The sequence below is a fragment of the Rosa rugosa genome, chromosome 2 (genome assembly GCF_958449725.1).
Source record: "Rosa rugosa chromosome 2, drRosRugo1.1, whole genome shotgun sequence".
Lineage (NCBI taxonomy): Eukaryota > Viridiplantae > Streptophyta > Magnoliopsida > Rosales > Rosaceae > Rosa > Rosa rugosa.
Window position 1 is genome coordinate 6,437,634 of NC_084821.1, and position 23,524 is coordinate 6,461,157.

The 23,524-nt window shown below is 39.0% G+C and overlaps 1 protein-coding gene and 1 long non-coding RNA gene across 3 annotated transcripts; both read right to left on the minus strand.

Annotated features, from left to right (window-relative positions):
- Nucleotides 1-12,334: 12,334 nt before the first annotated feature.
- On the minus strand, nucleotides 12,335-14,207 carry LOC133732991 (peroxidase 20-like). Its single transcript, XM_062160589.1, has 4 exons — nucleotides 13,905-14,207; nucleotides 13,512-13,703; nucleotides 13,040-13,205; nucleotides 12,335-12,973 (listed from the first exon to the last, which is right to left on the minus strand). The coding sequence occupies exons 1-4, from the start codon at nucleotides 14,124-14,126 to the stop codon at nucleotides 12,543-12,545; spliced, it is 1,011 nt and encodes a 336-aa protein (XP_062016573.1). The 5' UTR covers nucleotides 14,127-14,207; the 3' UTR covers nucleotides 12,335-12,542.
- A 5,179-nt stretch (nucleotides 14,208-19,386) lies between these two features.
- LOC133728260 (uncharacterized) lies at nucleotides 19,387-22,805 on the minus strand. 2 transcript variants are annotated; one of them, XR_009855713.1, is made up of 6 exons: nucleotides 22,301-22,805; nucleotides 21,758-21,831; nucleotides 21,472-21,667; nucleotides 21,326-21,386; nucleotides 19,781-19,849; nucleotides 19,387-19,695 (listed from the first exon to the last, which is right to left on the minus strand). It is a non-coding gene; the product is annotated as an uncharacterized LOC133728260 (long non-coding RNA). The 2 variants fall into 2 exon arrangements; XR_009855712.1 differs by having other exon boundaries at nucleotides 19,781-19,868.
- Nucleotides 22,806-23,524: the final 719 nt, after the last annotated feature.

Sequence of the window (23,524 nt, forward strand, 5' to 3'; positions counted from 1 at the left end):
CTATAACTGACACAACAACTAAAAGGCAGAGACAACTTGCGCAAGAGCAGTGAATGCCTAACTCACAACTTTGTCAACACTAACTCGCCACCCAGAGTCCTCTTGACATGTCTTTGATCGACCAAGTCTACACTCGTTGTGACTTCGAACCCGACCAAATTGAAATGCTAGACCATCAGACCTGAGACTAAACTAAACCCAACTCCATTGCCACCTTAATGTCAACACCGGCAATCCACAAATGCTCCAAATCGCCATCAACTCCGACCCGAAACCAGAAAGGAACGACCCACTAGAAGGCCAAGGATGATTGTCTATGCTAGTATGCCACAGCCAGACATTTTCGCCACCGCTGCTGACCCAACTCCAGAACGAAACGACCCTCTAGACCGCCGAAGAGGAGATTATCTATGCCAAAACTTGCAGTGCACCGACCTAATAGCTAAAACTTAATACCGAAAAACAAAAGCAAAACAAACACAACCCTAAAAACTAATTATAACTGCCCACCAACCCGGGCCCAACACACATAACCCGGCCCAACCCCTTTGGTCCCTGCTAAGGACACCCACGCTGCTGGCATCCCCGATCGCCACTGCCTAAACACCCGCCTCCACCGGAGACTAATCGCCGCCATCATCATACCATCTTCCCTTCCGCCTTAAACCAGCCATCACCCCTGAACTGGAGTATTCCATCCCTGCCAATCACCGGACCAGACCCAAACCTAATGTCGCCGGCTATGGGTCTCCTCCACACAGCCGCTCCATCTCCGGCACCGGGCGACGATTGACGCTCAAGATCTGAAAGCCAAAGGCCTACGATAGATCTTGGTTGAGCGGAAGAGTTTGGGAGTTTACAATGATTTAGGCTTGTTTTCAATACTTTTTGTCTCCAACTTCTTTGAGACATACTCACCACTCACCAGACTCTAAGCAATCAAATATCATACAATTGAGATATTTGAATCATACAATTGTGAATTATTCATTAACTCTGTTATAATATATTATATATACCAATGTTTTAAAAAGCGCGCGTCAGGCGCGCCTTAGTGCGTGAAAGGCGTGAGGCGTGAAGGAAATTGCCTCTGTTTTCCAGATGAGGCGCAGAGGCGGCAAAGGCGGAGATGGAGGCGTTGAAGGCGGCGAAAGCGCGCCTTAAGGCTTGCTGAGCGTACGCCTGGGAATTTTTTTTTTTTTTTTTACACACCAAAACGACGTCGTTTTGGTGTGAGAATTATAACTCCTTCAGGTCTCAAGCTGAAGTCATTTTCGACTTCCTTCAGCCTTCTCCATCAAAACTCCGACTCTTTCACTTCCAAATCCCAAATCCCAAGCAGCAAATTTGATAAAATCATCAAGAGCCCATGAGTTTTCTCAAGGATTTGGCTCTAAAGGAGGCTCTTTTCGCACTTGGAGCAAGAGATTTTCTCACTTGGAGAGTTGGAATTGGATTTGCAGTAAAGGATTTAAGGTATGAATGATTTCCTCGATCTTGCTGATGAATCTGATGCTTTGAATGATGAATGTCTTGAATTCGATGCTTTGTATGGTCTGAGTCTTTGAAGTAGTTTTGAAATAATACCTATATTAACTAGTTCTGTTTCAAATTAATCACTTGTTCTATTTTGCTTGTTCAATTAATCACTTTGGTGCAACTGGGAATGTGGGATTATGATAATAGCATAAATGAATGAAAATCATGTATGATAGCAATCAGTGCAATGCTAGCAATTGATACTAAATGAGGGAAAGAACGTGGGTATTGGCAAGGTTTGCAGAATAGGCAGACCATAGCGTTGGGGATTATCATGTGCTTTGGTCATTTTACTCATATAATAGCAATCTGGGATTATCATGTTGTTTGGTCATGTTACTGATTAAGTGATTAATAATCTGGGATATCATCATGTATATGAGTGTAATTGATAGGATGTTATGTGCAATTGGAATTGGAATTTGGATTTGTAATGCAATGTTTAATTCACTACCCTGCAATATACATGTTTTCTATATAAAACTAGTTCTATACATAAATACGGCTAATTTATACGTAAGGCTTACGCCTTACGCCTCGAGGCGAACGCCTTGCTGAGGCTCTCCCGAAAACGTCTCGGCTACGCCTCAGCCTTTTAAAACATTGATATATACAACCGAAAGAAACCTTAAACTACAAAAGTCTCCATGATATGTGCTGGACGGTTGAATCGCCCGGAATCCAAGAGCCAAACTGAATCCGGGTACTTGAGTGGGACGATCACCATGTCTTCCATCAGAATTCCACAACCCGAAAATAGGGGAAGATGCAACGCCATCCCAAATCAGCGATCCACCACCATAACTCCGCCCTTGCGCACATCCCTGACCCAATCGTCGATCGGCTACGAACAAACCCGCATAACTCCGCATGTCGTGTCCTCACTGTATGCAAAACAGACGACGCACTCTTCCCGTTCCGGCCCCAACTACACCACTGCCCCTTGCCGGTGGACTCACCTACCTCTACTAGTCCGACGACAACGTCACAGGGACGGGCCGCCGGACGGAGCAACACAACCTCCGAAACACCAAGCACGAAAACCGTTCCTTTTGCTTAGTAACATTATAGTGGAAAATTTAGCGTGTCGGGTATCTACACGTTCATGCTCATTCAAAGTGCATCAGTTTGTTGCTTGATTATAGTTGTTTTGCAGAATCTCGAACACAGAACTTAAAAAGAAAAGAATACTCTTCAATTAATCAATTTTCCAAAAAAAAAAAATAACACATTAATTGTAACTAACAAAAATAATGGAAAAAACCAACACAAAGGAGAAAAACTCGGTGGTTCGCGAGGATGACCTCTGTCGCTGATTTGGGATGGCGTTGCATCTTTCCCTGTTTTGGGGTTGTGGAATTCTGATGGAAGACATGGTGATCGTCCCACTCAGGTACCCGGATTCAGTTTGGCTCTTCGATTCCGGGCGATTCAACCGTCCATGTCGCTGGTTGTTCATGGCTCAATGCTGCAACGTGAATCCATGAGGGTGGCGGTACAGTTTCGTCGGCGCCGATGTTCTTCGGCTGAGCACGTCAAACTTGCTGGGAACGAAGGAGTTTGGGCCTCATCTAGGCTGCTGGGCCTAATCTAGTGGGCTTGCCTTTCATTATTATTAGGTATTATAGGTATTGTTGATTATTTCAGTCCTCGTAGGTTTATATTTAAAATAAATTTCTGCCACTCTGCGGTAGAGTTAGGTGGGCTTTGTCCCGGCTTGCATAATGCCTTGTCTGACCTAGTGAGGCGGCGAGTAGTTGTTGACTGGACGCAACCTCCTAGTGGAAGAATGAAACAAAGTGTCATCGGTCTTGATTCCGATTGGCAACATAGTGGAAAAGCTGCTTTTATTATTTGTATATTGATGCTCTTCGTGAGATTGATCTTTCTGGTATGTCACCACTCTTGTAAAGCAAATGCAGTTGCTAGAGATGCAACCATTGCTATTTGGTGCATGTTAGGATACATTGTTTTTGTAGATATTCCTGCTATTATTGCGGGACATTCTCTTGCCGCTAATTGTAAGTTGGGGTTAAGGCACCATGTCCCCCCCATGTATCATGTTTCATTAATAAAGGCTTAAGGGCAGCCGCACCGCCCTTCTTCAAAAAAAAAAAAAACAAAAACAAAAAAAGGATAATCAACAATATTCAATTGTTAATTGAACTGCCCAACGTACATTTAGCTTTAGGGGCAATTTTGCAAAAGCTGGCCTAGATGATTTCGTTCGAACAGGGTTATTCCTTTGCACTTTTTCAGCCAAAAAAACCCTAAACACACCCCTAATCACTTAATACACATCTCTATTATTTTATATTTCAAATTAAATTTTGTAAGTAGGTTAAATGACCAAAATAGACATCTATGCATTAGAAGACAAAAAAAATAGTCATATTTTTCTTATATTATTCTATTTATGTATAAATAGTTAGATAAACACAACAAATTTCTATACATGACCTCCTAATTTAATACAAGAATAAAGTTAGAAACTATTTAATTTTTTTTTTAATCAAAAGAGGTCAACCCGATTTTATAATTCAGCAAGCAGTACCAAACGACACACCCCAATGGAGTCGTCAATAAAGAGTCGTCCTTTAGGACTTACAAAGAACCTATCTTAGCAAATAGAGAACTCCACAATCCAGAGTACACCTACCTTTTAAGAAATCCACGCACCATTATTCTAACAAAACCTAACTCCTCAGCAGCTGTTTAAATAAAATTTCAATCGAGCAGTAGGTTTTGCGACCCAAAACTAAGATTAAAAAGTACTAGTAGAGGAGGATGCCATGGCACCCTCAATATCAGCTCTAGCTTTGGGACCTTCTTCCATCTTCTCTAAGGCCACGTCCTCAAAGCATGACACCCCAGTTGCTGCAGTTGGTGATAAAACACCCTCGCCTACCTCACGTAGTTTCCATTTCCTAAGCTTCTTACCGTGCAACTCCTTATCAAGAATTCTAGCACACTTGGGCTTATTCTTACTCCCTTTAGGGCGCCCCAATTTCTTTTTTCGGGGAGATACCACCAGCTTACCATGTTTGTGTTGGAGCACCAACTGCATTCCATCATCTACCTAAAGCAGGGGAGCAAAGGGGGTAACATATCGTTTGTCGACCCTGCCTAGAATGTCCACTGCCTTCCTCTTAGTCCCAAGTAAAGGCTGCACTCAAGGTTCTAAAAAACGCTAGGCGCTAGTCGGGTGGTGGTCCGGGGCCTAGCGCCTAGAGGCCTAGGCGGGGACTAGGATACTTTTTTTTTTTTTTTTTTCAATTTTATTTTTATAATATATAATTATACAAATAAAATATCATAGTTTATTAATTATTTATTAGCAATCAATTTTATTTCATTGATTAATATTAAGCTAATAAAAGAACAATATTGATTATTAATAACCAATTCATTGATAATTCATTAACAATCAATTCTAAATCATCATTCTACTTCTCTTCTTCTTTTTGACTTTCATCTCTCTCTCTCGTTTCTCTCTCTGGCTTCACTGCAGTTCAAAATCTCACAAAGCTCAACCCCATTCAATTCCAATTCATTCTTGATTTCTGACCTCTAATTTAAGTTTACCGGATTCAATTCCTCCATAAAGCAATAACCTTTTGCTCTTTTGCCTCTTTGCCAAATTTGGCCCCCTTTGTGAAATTAGGGATTAGCTCATCTCAGATGGCTTCCATGGACGCCTCCTACTGGTGCTACACATGCAGCAGAACGATTTGGGTCAGGTACCTGGCTAAGACTCAATCTTTTGCTCCGACTGCAGCGTCGGATTCATCGAGGAGATCCAGACCCCGACCCGATCTCTTATTAACCCATCCATTTCTGGCCGAGTTTCACGACAACACACCGATATTGCAGAGCTCGAGGAGCAGCGCCCAGCGGCTCGGCCTAGAGCGCCTAGCCTCCTCCTAGACCGCCTAGGCGGCCACCGAGAAGCCCCGCGCCTAACGCAATCGCCTAGGCCAAAGTCAGAACGGTGACCCAGCGCCTAGCGCCTAGGGGCCGCCTAGGCCGTTTTTTAGAACCATGGCTGCACTTGAGGAATTTGCACTACCATCACATTATTGCCACCATGCGGACGTGATTACACGCATTTATATACGTGTAATTATATCTAAAATAATAGAATTAAGCTAATCCACATGTCAATTATTATGTAACTAATCAACTTTTATTTATTTTGTAGGAAATAAGCGGAATTGCGGAAACCGAGAGAAATTGGTGTAAATGCGGAGCAAATTTGAGTTTTCGACAAAATATTAAAATTCTCAACGTGGTCAACGTCAAGGAAGAAAAGAAAAGATGATAATGAAAATGGTGTTAGAATTGCATTGGCTTAATTAACCTAACCTTAGGTTAATTAAAGAAAACGTGGACATGCATGCTTTGCTTTAATTGATTGGGTGCCAATACAGCCTTGACACATGGCATGCAGCTGATTTCTTAATTAAACCAATGTTTAATTAAATGAATGCTAGTGACCCATGAGACGGAGACGTGATCCATTCCGTTTGGGCTCTCACAATAGCCGGCCAATCACTCTCTCTCTCTCTCGACCATGAAGCCCACAGCCACACGCACGGCTCAGCATCATTCCCTATCTCTCTCACGTGCAGCAGTCGCCATATATAATCATCAATTCATTCTCTACAGAGAACCCTACAGACCTACAGCGCCGCACCAAAAACAGGGCAGCCCTTTGGGCTGCTCTCTTCTGCTTTCTTTCCCATACTCTTCCTCCATTTTGCATAGTAGCTTTAGTTTTCTTTTGGGTATTTGTAGAATTTCTCACACAAGCTTCAAGAAGACATCAAGAGCTACAAGATTCAAGACTTGGGTAATTATGGGAGTTGTAAATCAAGACTAGTCATGATAGCTTTTTAGCTATTTGTGACTATTCTTGTTTTCTCCTACACTTCTCTACTATTTTCTATTTGAATTTTGTAATTTTGATGTTTATGATTATGGGTTGTGAGTAATTTCCTTGTTGGGGTTAGGGTTGTGTTCCCTAGCCCAAATTTGATGTAATAGATGCTTAATTTAATTTATATATGGAATTTGTTAATCATTGGATGCTTGTGTTTTGTGATAATTGGTTAGAATGCATGCTTAGGAATTGTCAACTCTTGGGTATGTGTTTTAATAATTCTAGATTAAAATTTAGGGGATGACATCCTTAGATTTTAGAGCAAGAACCCCGATTTAATATTTGTGGGAAGTACAAACATGGTTCACTACATGATTAGCTTGATCGCAATTATGGTGAGCTTAGTTGCCTAATTCCTCGAACTCTAGGCCTCTTGATGTGAATTAGTGACCCTTGAACCGGCTCTAATTCATGTCAAGTGAGTTCCTACGGCCCTTGAACCGGAGTAGGAATACCATGGAAGGGAATTTCGACCCTTGAGCCTTGAAAAGCTTTGGGTACGGCTTCTACCATCTTTAATAAATTGCATGTAAATCAAATTAGCATCTAGAGCATTGAATTAGGGTTAGGATTCATTCCTAACTACCAATCCCATATCTATATCATTTCTTACTTTGCATTACTTTATTTAATTTAGTTGTTATTTGAGTTTTCATTTAAATTCTTGCACTTTAGTTTCTAGAAATTCAAATTACCATTTTCGGTGACATTTCCTACTTCATTGTAAATAGTCATCACTAGGTCTTAGTTTTGATTAGGCTTCGGTGCAAACCAAAGTTGAGCATTGCTAAGGCTCGGTGCCTTAGATTAGCTTTTTATTTATTTTCTTTTTCTTTTCTTTGTTTGCTAAGTGTCTTTATTTCCGATTACCCAAGGATTGTGGGTTAGCCACTTTCCGATTACCCAAGGATTGTTGGTTAGCCACTAATCCCCGTGGTACGATAATTTTGGGCATAATATTTCCCTATCTTGACAATGATACGTACGCTTGCGTAAATGTGTATCCAAGTCAGGACGCAAAGGCTGAGTAGCCGTCAACAATGGCATCTCTCCAGGGACAGCCCTAAACCCCGTACTCTTGTTAGCCTGCACATCCCAATTCTTTAGAAAGTCAGCCATATTACAACAAGCAAAAGCTTTCTCAACTTGGCTTGAGGCTCCCATATTGTTGGAAGGCATTGATGCATAGGCTTCCACCATATCCGGTATGACCCCATCACCCACCAAAGTCAGCGCCATTCTTACCATTCCCTTACTACCACTCGGAATTTCTCCCTCACTGTCATCCCTAGCGACTTGCCCATCTGAGATTAAAGAGAGCCCAGCCATAGCCACCGCCGATGCTTGCGCAAGAATCTCTTCTCTTTCCTTCACCAGCAATGAGTCACAACCTGCAGCATCATGCAGAAAAAGCCCACAGTTCCTGTAAAATCCCTTTATCTTCTCATACACCAGTGTCAGTTCAAACACCATCCACACCCCAATCCTAGAATGCACATCGAGGACGAGATGAATGCTTTGCTCCTCCTCCTTCCGGTTAAGGGCTGACTGATCAAAACAGATTACTTGACCAAGGGATGACCCAACTAATCCTAGCGCAGTCTTGTTACGGAGAACCAGTGGAAGGCCCTTGACCACAACCCAGGTCTCTAACAGATTGAGCGGGACTTCCGCCACTGGCCCTGCACCACCATACACACCCAACACCAACATGGTGTTCCGGTAGAACCACGGTCCTCCATGCAATATCTTAATGCGATCAGCTTCACGATCAAACTGGAAGACAAACCAATCTCCTGCATCTTGAATTGTTAACCCTAATCGCATCCTCCAGATGGTAGCAATCGTGCCCTTAAAACCGGGAAACATAGTTTTGGGACCCAGCAAACGCCCTACCATGTACCAATGATATGCCTTTAGGGCCTTAAGGGTTTAGGGTTTAGGGCCATAAGCCCTGCAGATCCCAATGACACTCGTGCAGAGTTGGATGCCAACGCCGTTGAGCCATTCCTCGAGATAGCCATGGGGACAGAAGATATAGAAATTTTATCGAGGAAGAAAACCATGAGAAACCCTAGCAGAGAGACAGCTAGGTCAAAATAGTTCATTTTCATTGAGATGTAAAAGGTTGCTAAATGGACCAAGAATCCAATGCAACATGTGCCTTATTGTTTGTTATACTATTTAATTTAATTTTTTCTTAAATAAATTATAATTAAGTGAGGTTAGAAACCATAATATTTAGAATTTCAAAATCAATGGCATTAAATGTTTTTAAAACGGATCGCTTTACTTCCATTTTTTTAGTTAATTTTCTTTTTTTTTATAAGAGATACGATTAATCCATTTATTTTCTAATATTATAAAACATCAATGAAAAAAGTTTGTAATTGTTAATTTTTTTTGGCCCCTCTAATTAATGACAACTTTGTAGTTCCACCATTGTGGAGAAACTATTGATATAGTTTTGGTTAAATGTTCAACTCATAATTTTATACTTGATCAACATGGTGTTTGGTGGATGAGAACTCAAATAATACAAAACCTATTTATGTGCATCTATTTAAAAGGAACAATAATAAATCTTTATGGATTTCTCAATAACTAACACAAGTAATCAATATGGTTATTTACAAAACATCAAAATTTTTTTTTTTTTTAGAATAAACGTCAACTCCATTAATAATAAGAAAGATTACAAAAGACAGATGTAGAAACTACATCATAAATGAAAAGTACGAAAATAAAACAATGAACATAAAACCTAGCAAAAATATGATTGGATGCAAAAATGCATCTGAGGACGCATCGGGTGTAAACCGTGTTATGTGAAAAGTTACTAAAAGTATGACTAACCATAAAAGGGCAATCTTCTATCAAAGTAATCGGTGGTATGACTGACCAAGCAGATTCCTTGTACATCTTACATCGAAAAGAGAACAATCTTCCACCTAAGTTATCGATAGTGTGATCGACCACTAAAGGGCAGTCTTCTAACAATGTAACTGGTGATGTGACCATCCAAACATCTTCCACGTAAAAAGTACGCCAAACAGAGATCAATCTTCCACCAAAGTGACCTATGAAACAAAAAGATGAAAACCAAATGAAAATCAACCTCAAAGCCCACATCCAGGCCCAGTACCAAGTCCAAATCCAGACACGACCCGTGATCCAGATCTAGACCCAGCACCAGACCTAAATCTGGATCCCACCCGGATCCCAAATCCGGATCTTCGGACCAGTCTGCACCATGTCGTCACGCGGCGTCTTCAGCCCAGAAAAGCTTCCTACCATAGACTCAGCATCCGGTGATCTGTCGCCCTCCGCACGCCTCCAGATGCCGCCCATATTAGCCTTCCATATGCAAATCCAGGTCTGTCATACACGACCACGAACAGGGACTAGGTTCCCTGCCTCCATTGTTGGCTGGCAACCGCTCGACCTGCTCACCACCGCGTCCACCGTACTACCCTTATCCACCACCAGAATCGGAAAGCTATTCCACCATCCAATCCTCCAATGGCTTCGAGAATCATAGTAATAACTCTGCCGCAAGGAAGAGAAATAGGGCAAATAACCTTCGCCGCTACGCCAGATCCCCGCCACGCCACTGGAGTCACCCAAATCCTCCATATTCATGGAGGAAGTTTCAGAAGCAGACCGCGAGGGCAGCCGCTCTCAACCCTAGCAGAGCGCTAGGTTCTTTTACTCATTTACAAAACATCAATTAAATATACTAGAATATAATAATCATATTAAATAGTAGCCTTAATATAGTTAAATAATAGGATATTTCGTGATTTTTGAGATTAAGGATATTTTAGCCTTTTAGGTATTTTGGGTTGTGTATTTAGTAAAATATTAGAATGAGAAATTAAATGGGTGGTGTATTCAGTATGGAGTGTGTATTAAGTAATTTGGGGTGTGTATTTAAAATTTCTCGTGACAATAACTGTTGGAAATGAAAGATCTCACATTAAAAAAGTAACAAATAAAAATATAACTTATAAGTTGGTGTCTTACACCCAATTGTACCAAGACCTTTTATGATTAAAACCCAACACCTAATGGATTATTAAGTTGGGATACTATTGGTACAATAGTGGGTCACGGGCCACGCTTGTCGCTGTTTAACATAATATCAGAGTTGGTCCCTCTCCAATCATGTATCCAATTCATGGATCCGATTTGGTTCATTAAATTGGCCATTGGAAAGATTCCGATTGGATTATTACCAAGTGTTTGATGTGATTGGCTAAGTCTTCAATGTGGAACTTGTACCTCAATTTCTAACGTGGGAATTGGATTTGTTAATTGATTATTGCTCGTGCGCGCAGACCTAGAGGTAGGTTACATGAGAGGGCATATCTCTCCAATATCCCACATTAGAAAAGTGACAATAAAAATATAATTTATAAGTTGATGGCTCACATCCAATTGTACTGAGACATTTTGTGATTAAAACCCAAAACTAATGGGTGGTTAAGTTGGGACAATATCGGTATGGTGGGTCACGAGCCACGCTTGTCGCTATTTAACAGTAACAAGATGCTTAGCGACATAAGGCATGTGATATAAACTGCTAATCGAACCAAGACTATACCAAGCAAAAACACATTATTTACATTCATTCAAATCTTATTTTAATAATAATAAAAAAAGTTTCCTATTACTCATTAAGCTACAAAGATTGTATAGGCACTTCTTACGGAAAACGAAGATAGCCTAGAAATAACTCACTTTAGTTTGTAGTTAAAGATCAGTAAAACACCAAAGATCGAGGCTCGTGAAGGATTCAATGCAGGAGATGAACCATCAACATCAGGGAAATCATGCCAAGGTAGGTCAGGTTGAAGTAATTGGTGTTGAAGACCCCATCATGAGAATCCTGCATAGGCATATCGCATGAAGAAAATTAATGTAAATCTCACACAGTAGATGGGCCAGATGGGGAAACACGAATAACGTTGGCAAGGGTCGGAGCATATCCAAGAAATTTTTCCTTCCAGCACTCTGAATTTGTGTGGAAAGGAAAAAAGGGTATTGTAGGGGTGTAAAATATTGGATGGATTCCTAATCAAGAAAAGGGTCGGAGAAGAAGCTGCCCTATCTATTCAAGAAATTCCCTTGAGGACTAATCTACTCGAACTCAATCCAGATAAAGGAATAATTGGTCAACTCGAGGTGAAATCCCCTCAAGGCAGATCTAGGTAAGGTAGAATCATGTTCAATGTTAGGAAACAGGCTGAGAGAGAGGCGGCCCAATCTATTCGGAAAATTTCGAAAAGGTCAGATGACCTCGAGATGAAATTCCTTCAAGGTGTATCTAGATAAGGCGAAATCGGTCAGTTCGGCCGAATCCGTAGCAAGCAGGAAGTGGTCCCCACGTTGTCTTGATAGTGGCGTAATGGATCCACTAACGCATGACTTGCGAACATTGCACACCGCAACGGGCACTAATCGAGATAACCGCTCAGGCTCACCTATAAATACTTGGTAAGGTGAACCTATAAATACTTGGTAAGGTGAACAATCGAGTGAAGCAATTAATCTCAATTACACGTACTGCACTAACGTAGGCATTGGAGTAATTTTTTCAGGTACCCCCTATCCAACTTGATTTGCCAATACTGATCCAAATCCCGAGAACGTAAAGACAACCTCTTGAACCATAAACCTTCACTCTCACTCTAGTCAGCCAAGTAGGTGAGGAGATATTCTACCGAATATTTCCGCACTAAAATTAACTAAGCATTGGACAGAGAGAGCTGGTTACATTACAAAATGGTGAGAGGGGAAGGAGAAGATTGTTATGCAAATATTTGGACAAGGGTTAGCATTTAGTTTATATTTACATTAGAAAATGATGATGTAGAAATTTAAATACATGCAATTTTGGACATAAAACATAATATGAGAATTGAAAACTACATAACACATAGGATCCCGCTATTCATAAAGTTTCTTCTGAAAATGCTCTGCAATTACTATACAGAATTACAGATATAGATAACTCGATCATAAGCTGAACTCTGAGTTCCATACATGTACTACCTAGCTAGGTGTTGACAAACCTACAACTCTTCCTGATTTCTCCTTGATTTCCAGTGATTGGATTGATGTTTCCCATCTTCACCATAGAGTTTGCAAATGAAGCAAAGAAAAGTTTCTCATCAGTGGCATAAGCCCACACCTGCTTTAGGATCTCCCCTTCATGATCTTGTGTGACCAATACAGTATCAGAACCCAGCAAACCTTTTCCTTGGAGTAGGTTGACATAATAATGATTGTCAAATCTGGCTGGTGTCATAAAATCTAGAGGTGCTAAATCATTGTTCCTCCCTGATTTGGGGCATATGGACTGTAAGATTCTTCGGAAGGAAGTATACCTCCTGTACTTATCGTATATTTCGTACTGTCCTTTGAAGTTCACATCATACACCCTCTGCCTGAAGCTTAAACATCTTGCCTTTCCAATTGTGTGGCTACCTGTTCATAAATCCTTATGAGTTCAAGCATTTGATAATCAAATTATTTCACTGAAGAATATATTACCTGACAAGGCAACCAAGTCTTCTATATCAAGTCCTTGTTGTTTGAAATTGGAAATGAGGGTTTCTAGAGAGTTATTTGGAGCAGGGATGAACTGGTTGGCACCACTGAAGCTTGCTTGCAGGGAGTCTCTCCTGCCTAGCCACACATCCCAGCTAGGCCCTCCTCTCTTTTCAAGAAAGAAAAGAAGTGCAATTAGTAAAATAGTAATGTTACATGCATCTATCATATCATCTTGCCACACATCCCAGCTAGGCCCTCCTCTCTTTTCAAGAAAGAAAAGAAGTTCAATTAGTAAATTAGTATTGTTACATGCATCTACGTACCATATCATCTGATAACATCTCTTGCAGAGGTGAAAAAACATACCCTAAAGTAGTAATGTAAGTTGTTGCAAGTGACATATTTGTGTGTGTGTGTGTGTGTGTGTGTGTGTGTGTGAGAGAGAGAGAGAGAGAGAGAGAGAGAGACGTACCGATGCAACAGAATCACGAGCAGCCAATGCTAGAATATCAGCACATGATACTGTTCTTGGACAAGCCTCTTCCAGGAGGTATTTGATCTGATCGATAACCTCAAATCCTCGTAAAGAATTTAGGTTGGGGCCTGCTTGCTTTTCACTGGTTATGCCTCCAAAACTATCTAAAAGAACAGATGCATCGCAACCCTGAAGATTCACACAAGAAATGAAGAAACCGAAATTAACAAGAAAACAAAATCAATTTAAAGATGCATATTATGGTTATTTCTTATATGAAGCTGCACAAATATAATCTAGCAGTTGGAGAACCAACTTAGCGTTGAAAAATATTAACTGTCACTATTTCTGCTTGAAAGATTTTGTCCTCCAGAGAGAGAGAGAGAGTACCATGACAAAACAATCATGAAAATGCAAGCGAAGGAGAGAAGCAGCCATTCGAGGATCTTTAAAAACTGCAACTTCAACATTGTGCCTCACAATCTCTTCCAACAAAGGGCACTTTTCTTTGTAATAGTCAAGAACAAGAGGTCCATCATCATCACTTAAAGATTCAGTGCCATGAAAGGCCATTGCTACCAAAATCAAGAATATCCTCCCCTTCTGCTCCATTATAGAAAATGAAGTGTTGCATGAAAAAAGGAAATAACGTACTGATCAGCTTATCTGGGATATGAATGTTGTCTATAAGTAAACTAGCTATTTATCATAGTAATGTATGTCATAGAGTGACGTTTTGTTAATTGTGCTCTCTTTAAAGTGCTTCTTTTCATGTTTTCAAACCAACTTAGCATAAAGACATTGCTTTTTATTTTATTTTTTATTTTATTTATAATAATTTGATCAAAGTTGATGCAACAACTCCTATCCAACTGCCCCTTAAAAATTATTTGCAACTTTAATCTTTAGCTAAAGGTAACTTCCAGCCACCAGAAAGTATCTTTACCCTTGTCCCTTTCTTCTCCATGATCTCGGTAACCTACTTCATCTAATTTTGCATTCTCGAGGACGAACTGGTGTAGTGGTGTGTAAATACAACACCGCCAATGCAGATATTGCTTTAGATGGATCGAAAATTATTCTACGCACCGACGGTGCAAGTGACCCGACAGTTAAAATGCAATCTCAGCTATTCATTTGATCCAACCGTTCATGTGGCACTAACATTCACACTAACGCCGTTAAGAATTGAAACCCCAAAAAAAAAAGCTGGTTAAATATTCAATTTATCTAATTAAACAAGGGTGAAATCTGGAAGTGGGAACTGGAAAAGTCGGGCATGGAGGTAACGCCAAAGAAGTCGTGGCTCAGCCATAGCCTCCGCCGATATAACGGCGGATTCTACTCTTCAGCCAAAGGCAAAGCCGCCACCAGACCCGTCTTCTTTGGCGCGCGGAAGCTCAGACTCGTGGCCTCTATTTTCCTCCTCTGCGTCGTCGTTTTGTTTCCTCCAGGCTCAGCTTTCTCATGATTCTAGAATAATTGGTTATATAGAGGTGAATCGGTAATTGGGTATTGAAGCAGAGGGTAATCGGTAATTGGTATTGAAGCACAGGGTAATCGGATCTGGTTTGGCGGATTAATACAGTAAGTGATGGAGAAGAGGTTTCAGATCGACCTGCGTTTCCCCATTTTTTAATTACTAGTTTTTGGTGTACTCATATAAGAATAAGAATGGATGAGAGTGAAACCACCAGCCATGCAAAGCGTAGTGGCTGAGATGCTATTCATATTAGTGGCCAGCTACATGGGTTCGAACCAGCTTGAGGTTTTCTTTTATTTTTTATTTTTATATATTTTATAATCTTTGCTTTAATAAACTACTTTTTTTTTTATTCTTTTTTATCAAGCATTAATAAACTACTACTTCAATAAAACTTCGTAGTTTGTTATTTTTATAAACTACTTTGCTTATCTATACTATATTTAATTATATATATATTTATTTAAATAGGACTATATTTAACTATATTTAAGATAAAAGAGTTTGTCGGTCAAATAAGAATTATTTTACATAATACCCTTTACATTTTAAAATAGGGTCCTTGACCAAATGCACAAAAATAGACCAAAATCATCCCACTTACCCCAGCAACAAATTTGTATTCCCACTGACACAATTTGAAGTGAAATAACAATTTTGACCTCAGCTTTATTAAAAAACTACATCAATGCCATCGAGTACTCTGTCTTCTCTCTCTCATTGCTCTCCGATCACTTTCTCTCTCTCTCGCTCCGCCGAACCGAAGACTCCCTCTGTATATCCACCACCGTCGCTTTCCTCCCCCTCTCCACCGCCGTGTTCTTCCTCTTCCCCTCCGACCTGGCCAGATCCAACTCATCGGAGAAGCTCACCCTGGACCTCTCTAGCTTCTTCTTCCTCTGGTTCTTAAATGCGGCAACCCATTCCGATTTCACCAGCCTCAACTCGTCGCCGGACCTGAGGACTTGATCCGGCAAAGACCTCAGCTCCGTTTTGCAGAACAGACAGCAGTCTTCAACCACGACCAGAAAATCTTCGATGCCTTCGAGAACGCAGGAGCTAGCGCCGATGACCGAGTCCGATATCGCCGAATTCTGCTCGAGCACCGCCGATTCGAACCTTCTCAGGCCATCAAATCTCAATCTGAACTTCAAATGCTCTTAGAAGAAGATTGGTTTCCATGGATTCTGAATCAGCTTTGAAGGTTAGTCTAGTCTTGTTGTATGTTGTGTATGGTTTCTGATAGCCTGGGGGATTTGGTGCAGCAAGAAGAGAGGGTTCCGGTTATCGAGGAAGAAGAAGATTGGGTGTCCAGATCATTTTCTGGGTGCCCATATCAGATTTTTTTTTTTTCTAAAGTAAGTAAGTAACCGGACAGAATGAAAGAAATTTTGTTTTGAATGTCTATTGGGGGGCAATAGACGTCTATTGCCCCTCAATAGAAGTTTTGAATTAATGTAATATCCTCTTTTGTTTCTTTAATTAAAGTTATATTTGTGTAATTTTAGAAAAATTAGTTCTCATTTCGGTAATCGAAACGTCTATTGGGGGGCAATAGATGTCTATTGGGAGGCAATAGACGTTTTAAAATTCATATAATTTCTTCGTTTTTTTCTTTAATCAAAGTTTTATCTGTCTAATTTTAGGAAGATTAGTTCATAGTCCGGCTACCGAAAGTTCTATTAGGGGGCAATAGTCGTCTATTGGGGGGCAATACATGGCTGATAGTCGTCTATTGGGGGGCAATACATGGTTGATAGTCGTCTATTGGGGGCAATAGACGTCTATTAGGGGGCAATAGATGTCTATTGGGTGCAAAAAAAACTTTCCGGTGAGATTTTCAGCAAATTTCGGTGGGCGGTAGCTGGTGACCGGAATCCGGCGACCGTTGACCGGATTCCGGCGGCCGGCGGCCGGTGACGGGGCTCCGGCAAAGTCTCCCATGGTTTCTCTCTCTTCCATTTTCTCTCTCTCTCTCTCTCTAAGTAATAAAGGGGTGAGGGTAAAATGGTATTAAAAAAAATAAAAAAACAAAAAAAAAATATTAATGGGGTATTAGGGAAGACCTCCTTAGAGTGTTTTGGGTAAGAGAGAATTAAAAAAACTTAATGGGGTAAGTGGGAAAAATATCTCTAAAAATGGTGTAAATGGACAAAAACCCTTTAAAATACTATGAAAACCAAACTAATTAGAAAGAGTACACAAGTAAACCACAATTCAATGGCTGATTTATTTTATCATTGCATCCAAATATCTGTTTTCCTAGTTCATTAGGAGTTGATGAGGACTCCTTTTGAAGAATCTAATTGAAAGTTATATGGTTATAAATGTAACTTCGGTTGACCAAGCGGATCGAAGTTGAAACGAATATGAAAGTCGTTGTATTTTTTATTACAGGGATGTATTTTTTACTCCAGGGATGAAATATTCAAATCGTCTCCTCTAATGGTTGATTTCTCCAATTTCATTTATCTCGATGGGGTTGCCCTCTGAGTAATCTAATATATAAACATAGGGTTATAAAGTTAATAATGGTTGACCAAGTGGATCGAAGTCAAAACAAAGACAAAATTGACTAAATTTTTTACAACAACCACGATTCCAATCTTCTCATCCAACGGTTGGTTTAGCCAAATTCATTTTTCTTTGCGTCGTCACTTTTGGAAGGTCAACATCACTTTATATGCAATATACAAATTAGACAACACTAGTAGACACATCGCTATTTCTTGTGATCCGCCAACTCGAAATTGAAATTTTTTGTTTTCAACCCTTAACAGGTATCCACCATACAGTTATATATGCCATATGGAAAAATTGACATGGTTCGTGGTCGATATGACATCAGTTCACCAAATGGTTATGAATGTTACTTTGGTTGACCAAGTGGATCGAAGTTGAAATTATGGCGAAATTAGCTAAATTTTTGATAGAAAGCATAGAATATTACAATCATCTCATCAAATGGGTGATTTCCCAAGTTTCATATCCCATGAAGGTGTTGTCCTTTGAAGAATCTAATAAATAAATATAGGATTATAAAGAAAACATAGGTTGACCAAATGGATCGAAGTCGATACGTAAACGAATCTTGCTAAAAATTTGACAGTAACTATAAAAGATTCCAATGGTCATATCCAACGGTCAACTTTCCAAATTTCATATGTGTTGATGGGGTTGACTTTTGAGGTATGCATGTATAATTGGTTAACCACGTGGATCAAGATCGAAAAGATGACGATAATGGCTAAGAATTTTACCATGTGTCTGTAACATCCCGGTCATCACATCCAACAGTTGATTTGACCATTTTCATTTTTCTTGATCAATTAATTTTGACATGTATACACAACTAATAAACAACTTAGACAATTTTAGTAGGTACATTAAGAAATTCGTGCAATTTAAGAAATCAATTAATGAAAAATGATAGATTCAATCTTGTCCAAATATATCTCTCATAGCAATATGCACAACGTAAAAAAAATTGGCCTTATGTCTTCATTCCGGCCTCAATCAAGGCGGTTGGTTCTTAATTTTATCTTTATCAAAATACCTTGTCACTACAACAGCTTTAAAAAATTCGATATTTGAGCTGCCGTGACCGTATACTATTATGAGTAATGCAGAAATCTAATTGTTCTTTCGAAATTTTTCATTGTATATATATTTATCACACTACAAGAAATTTGACACAATTTTAATGTTGTAAATGAAAGTATTGTTTTGAGAAGGAAAAACAAAAAATAAGTATGATATATTTTTCTCATTTTACAGCCAATTTTAGCAGTATGTTGTAAATATTTCATTCCATCACCGCTTGCTCTCATCCTCATTGTTCTGAGGCCGCGAAAAATTGAATTAAAACTCAAAAACTCCCGCCACGAATTTTGTTCTCCCGCTCCCTAAATTTGAGTTAATAAAAAACAAAGCGGGGGAGAAAAGAAAAGGAGAGTCTGTCTCAGAGGTCTCCCCCAACCTTGTCACTCTTGGACGCATCCAATTTCTGGTTTCTCTCTCTTTTTCTATAGTCTTTCCCAATCTCTTCTCAGTTAGGTTTAAAATCATCAAATTCTAGTCCTATTTCGTCTCTTTTAACTCTTCGATTTTGTTTTTTGATTCCAGATCTTTGAGATTGAAGCAGAGCACTGATGTCTGGGCGTGGAAATGGAGGCAAGGTTTTGGGTAAGGGAGGAGCAAAACGACATCGTAAGGTCTTCCGCGATAGCATCAAGGGCACCAAGCTGTCGACGGCGAGGAGAAGGAGATCAAGAGCTCTATCAATGAACGGCAAAAAACAAAAAACTGGAGTTTACAAGAGCTCTATCAATGACTAGAACTTCAATTTCACACAACACAACATCAGAATCCCATTTTCGGCAACTCTCCTTGAAAGACAAAATACTGAGTATTTTGAATTGCAACTTCTACACTTAAAACACATTGAATCTTGATTGGCCTGTTACATATCTTAAACCCATAGCATGAGTTCACTTTATTATACTATACAACTGACATTGTATCTATTTTTGAAAGGAATAAGATTGTTTTAACAAATAGTGATTAAACTAAGACTTCTGCAAAAACAAATTCAGGAAGGGAGTGGGGTCTTCCAGCAATCAAGATATATATGCAAACTGCCACCTTTTAATCTCCAGCAGTCTTCTCCTTTCCTTGCACAAGTCCTCTGCATCTTTCCTGGAATATCCGAATATGTAACCATTTGAAAAACCAATGAGCAACGAAAATGCTTGCACTATATTACTTGAAATCTGTTTCTCACCTCTTTCTCCAATCTTTTTAAGTTGTCCTTCAGGTAGCATGAATACAACGTTTAAACTTTATCCATTGCCTGTAAAGAAACTAACAATCTATTCAAACAAAGATTAAAACATAAGGATGGTAGTAAAATATCAGGAAAAAGGTTTATTAAAAGCTCAATACTAGACGAGTAAAGTTACAGTTCTTCATGAGACTGCCACAAATAGAGACCAAGAAACTGGAGATTTAACAAATTGCCTAATAGTACTAGATATTGGGACACATTGCAATCCTCATATATTAGGACATAAATACGCATAAGAATAGGATTGATACAAGTTAATAATGATAGAAATATTTAAGTATATCAAAATCAAAGTGTGATTAAAGATTTATCAAGCTCCAAATTACATAACTTATTCAGCATATGCAGACTACTCTAATGGGTCAAAGACCCTATTTTTAAGGGTATAAGTTCTGCACTAAAGAGGATTTAAATGATCAAAAGGCACCTAAAGGGATCTAATATGTTTGACACCTTAACCTTCCTTTCAGCATGTAAAATACCCAATGCCTTAAGGATGCTGTTTAGAGGTAGGTAACACACAAAAATTTAACTCGAAATTGTGTTTGGAATTGAAAACATGTGTATCTTTTCACAGATTCTAAAACATTTTCAACCATAATGCATGCCTAAAGCCTTGAACATTTTCCAAACAGAGGCTGCATGTCTGTTTTCCAGAGATGAGTGCAAACCATCACTAAATTCTATAGCAAGACATTATTACATGGAAGTCAATTTCCCTCTAGTCTTGACACGTAGATAACATCTAAATTTATGACCCGAAGACACTACGGGAATATTTCAGGGAGGTTTTTTTTCTCTTAAATTTTAACACTGTTAATAGAGCAAAAAACGTATCTCCAAAGACAAACTTCAAAGGGAGACAGATGATTAAGTAACCAAAATAAAGGATGACCAATGCATTGATGTCTGGTCCAAGCAAAACATTTTTCTCCATGCTGATTTTGAGTCAATCTATTATCTATACCAAATTATAGAAAAGGATAGATAGCCAGATCAGCAGTGACTTGTTACACTACTGGGTCAAATGGTCTGAACATTACAGTTGTATTTACAATGCTTCAATCTAAAAATCGAGCAATTAGAAAAAAAAAAGGATATGAAGAAGTAAATAACTAAAAAGAGAAGTTTGAGTTTATATAGCAAGTTGCAGAGAATGTGATAACATGAATGAATTTCATGGAACATGTGAGTTTGATTTTATATACAGAACCATATAATATGGAACCATGACAATTTACACAACATGTAGCAGCAAAAATTAAATTTGAGCTCAGACACCTATTTGTAAGCATATCAATATAACCTGGATACTTTTGATGATTAGCCTATCCATGTAAGCATTTTTTAGTATTGTGCAGAACACCAAAGAAGTGTCTCATTCCTATCCAGTTTTAAAGTGGGCAATATGTGAAGTGTCTCTGCACTTGTAGAATGATTTTATCTGTGCAAGTCTTTAAGAGAATATTATGAATAACTTACAGTCTCTGGTGATTCTCCAAATTATTGGCTAATCTGGTTGAGAATTCCTCCTCCGACTCACCTGTCATATCCATTAGCAAGATAAAGTTTGATAGAACTGGTCAAATATGAATCTGAAAGATTAAACCAGTGAAAAGTAAAAAGACCTGGCTGGTGATAGCGCCAATAATGGGGGCAATCAGTGTGCAATACAAATGGAGCAGGAAGATCAAATTTTTGATGCAGAGCTGGGAGGCTGTGAAAAGAAATTTACAGTTAATGAACTGAAGGGTGATCTTTTCCTGAAATTTCACTAGAATTGGGTATGAAAGGCTTGCTGCTATCAAAGTTGAACCATGGTACCTGTCATAATACAAAGATAACATCAAAGGACTTGAGTACAATGACAAGAGAAAATAAGGAGAAAACAAATTAATTGAGTAGTGAATATACGATTTATGTCGAGCTATGAATTTCTTTTTATCTGGTCGTCCAAGTGCATTATTATAATACCAAACTAGCTTCACCTACAAAAAAGAAAAAAAAAAAAAAATCCAGTTATAGAGACATTATCTCAGGATTTTGACAAAGTACTTGAACATGAAAATAAATTAATAATCGACTGATTAGTGTCTTTATATCATCATCTTTCAGCTCTGATAAAACAGAGAATTTGAAGTTGTTAAATGTGGGTGATTTAGGTCGAAGGGTAACTGAGATATCTCCACAATCGTAGCTCACTAAATGAGCTCAACCCAAAATCAAATGCACACGCTCAATTCGATTAAAACCTAACATGCAACCACAAAATGATTCTTGTATGCAAGGTTCTAAATATCATGAGTTCATGACAACTTCAGAAAACCCAATCAGTTAATCCAATCAATAGACCCATTCAAAGAAGGAAGTTGTATGTCAAATCTTATTCACCTCTCAAGAAATCACCTGGATAAAATCAAATCGAATCAAATATAAACCCAAAAGCAAACGACTTACAGGGGAATTTGAGCTCCGTGGGCTGAATGCTAAGAAGAACTCCGGATTCGGTATTGAATTAGGAACTAGGGTTTCGCAGAGTGAAGAATAACCTGAAACGGAGGGACACCCATCTCAACCTGAAAGAAAAGAATTGGTCTTCACCTCAGGAACTATCAAGAATTGGTGTTCTTCTAATTCTTCTTGTTTGGAGGGACCCTTCGGAGACTAGAACCGCTCTCTGTCTTCTCTCTTGTTGATCTTTCCTTTGTGTTCTGCATCAAGATCAGTGAACAGTCTCTGCTAGCTGCAATTTCCCCGCGAACAAAAATTGAAAGGTCGGGCATAACAAAGGTCGATCTCAACAACCACGTGCATGCCAACTGGTCGGGGTAAATTTTGTTTTTACTGCACTTTGATTTTTTTGTTCTTCGTTTCCGTCTTCTTCACTAACCAACGGATGGCAACGTCTGTTAACGCACGTGACTTGCACACTGCTGGTGCAAGTGACCCGACGGTGCATGGAATCCTCTCCGTAGATGGATATGGAGAAACGGATGTCAGCAAGACCTCTTCAACAATCCCAAAAGACAAAGGATCCAGACTGACTCTGCCAGAGCAAGTTACATGCCCACCAGCCCAAATGCGACCAACTCCAACAAGTGGGCGTAGTTATTCTTTTAGCCCACTCAATTTGAATACGAAATGGTGACAATTTGTTTGTCGAGAGAAATTATTCAAGTAGTTAAAATTAATGCTACTAAGAGTCTAAAAAATTAAAAGTAGTTTTGATGTATCTTTTAGTTTATTCATCTATTGTTTTATGCTTATTTACTTTTTATGAGAATTTTGATGTTAAATTCTATCAAAGAATCTATGTATTCTCGTTGATACATCCAATTAATCTATATCCTTCCTACACTTTATTTAGGATCGCAGGAGGGTCAATCAAGACTCAGAAATAAGGGTTTAGCTATGGTATGTTAACATTTCTCATACATCAACTATTTTTACCACTTTAAGGACTCATGTTACCACTTTGAGGACTAATTAATCTATTTTGAGGACTCATATGGTAAACTAAGAAAATTTACCACTTTAAGGACTCATGTTACCACTTTGAGGACTAATATTACTATTTTGATGACTCATGTGGTAACTAAGAAAATTTACCACTTTAAGGACTCATGTTACCACTTTGAGGACTAATATTACTATTTTGAGGACTCATTTTACCACTTTTAA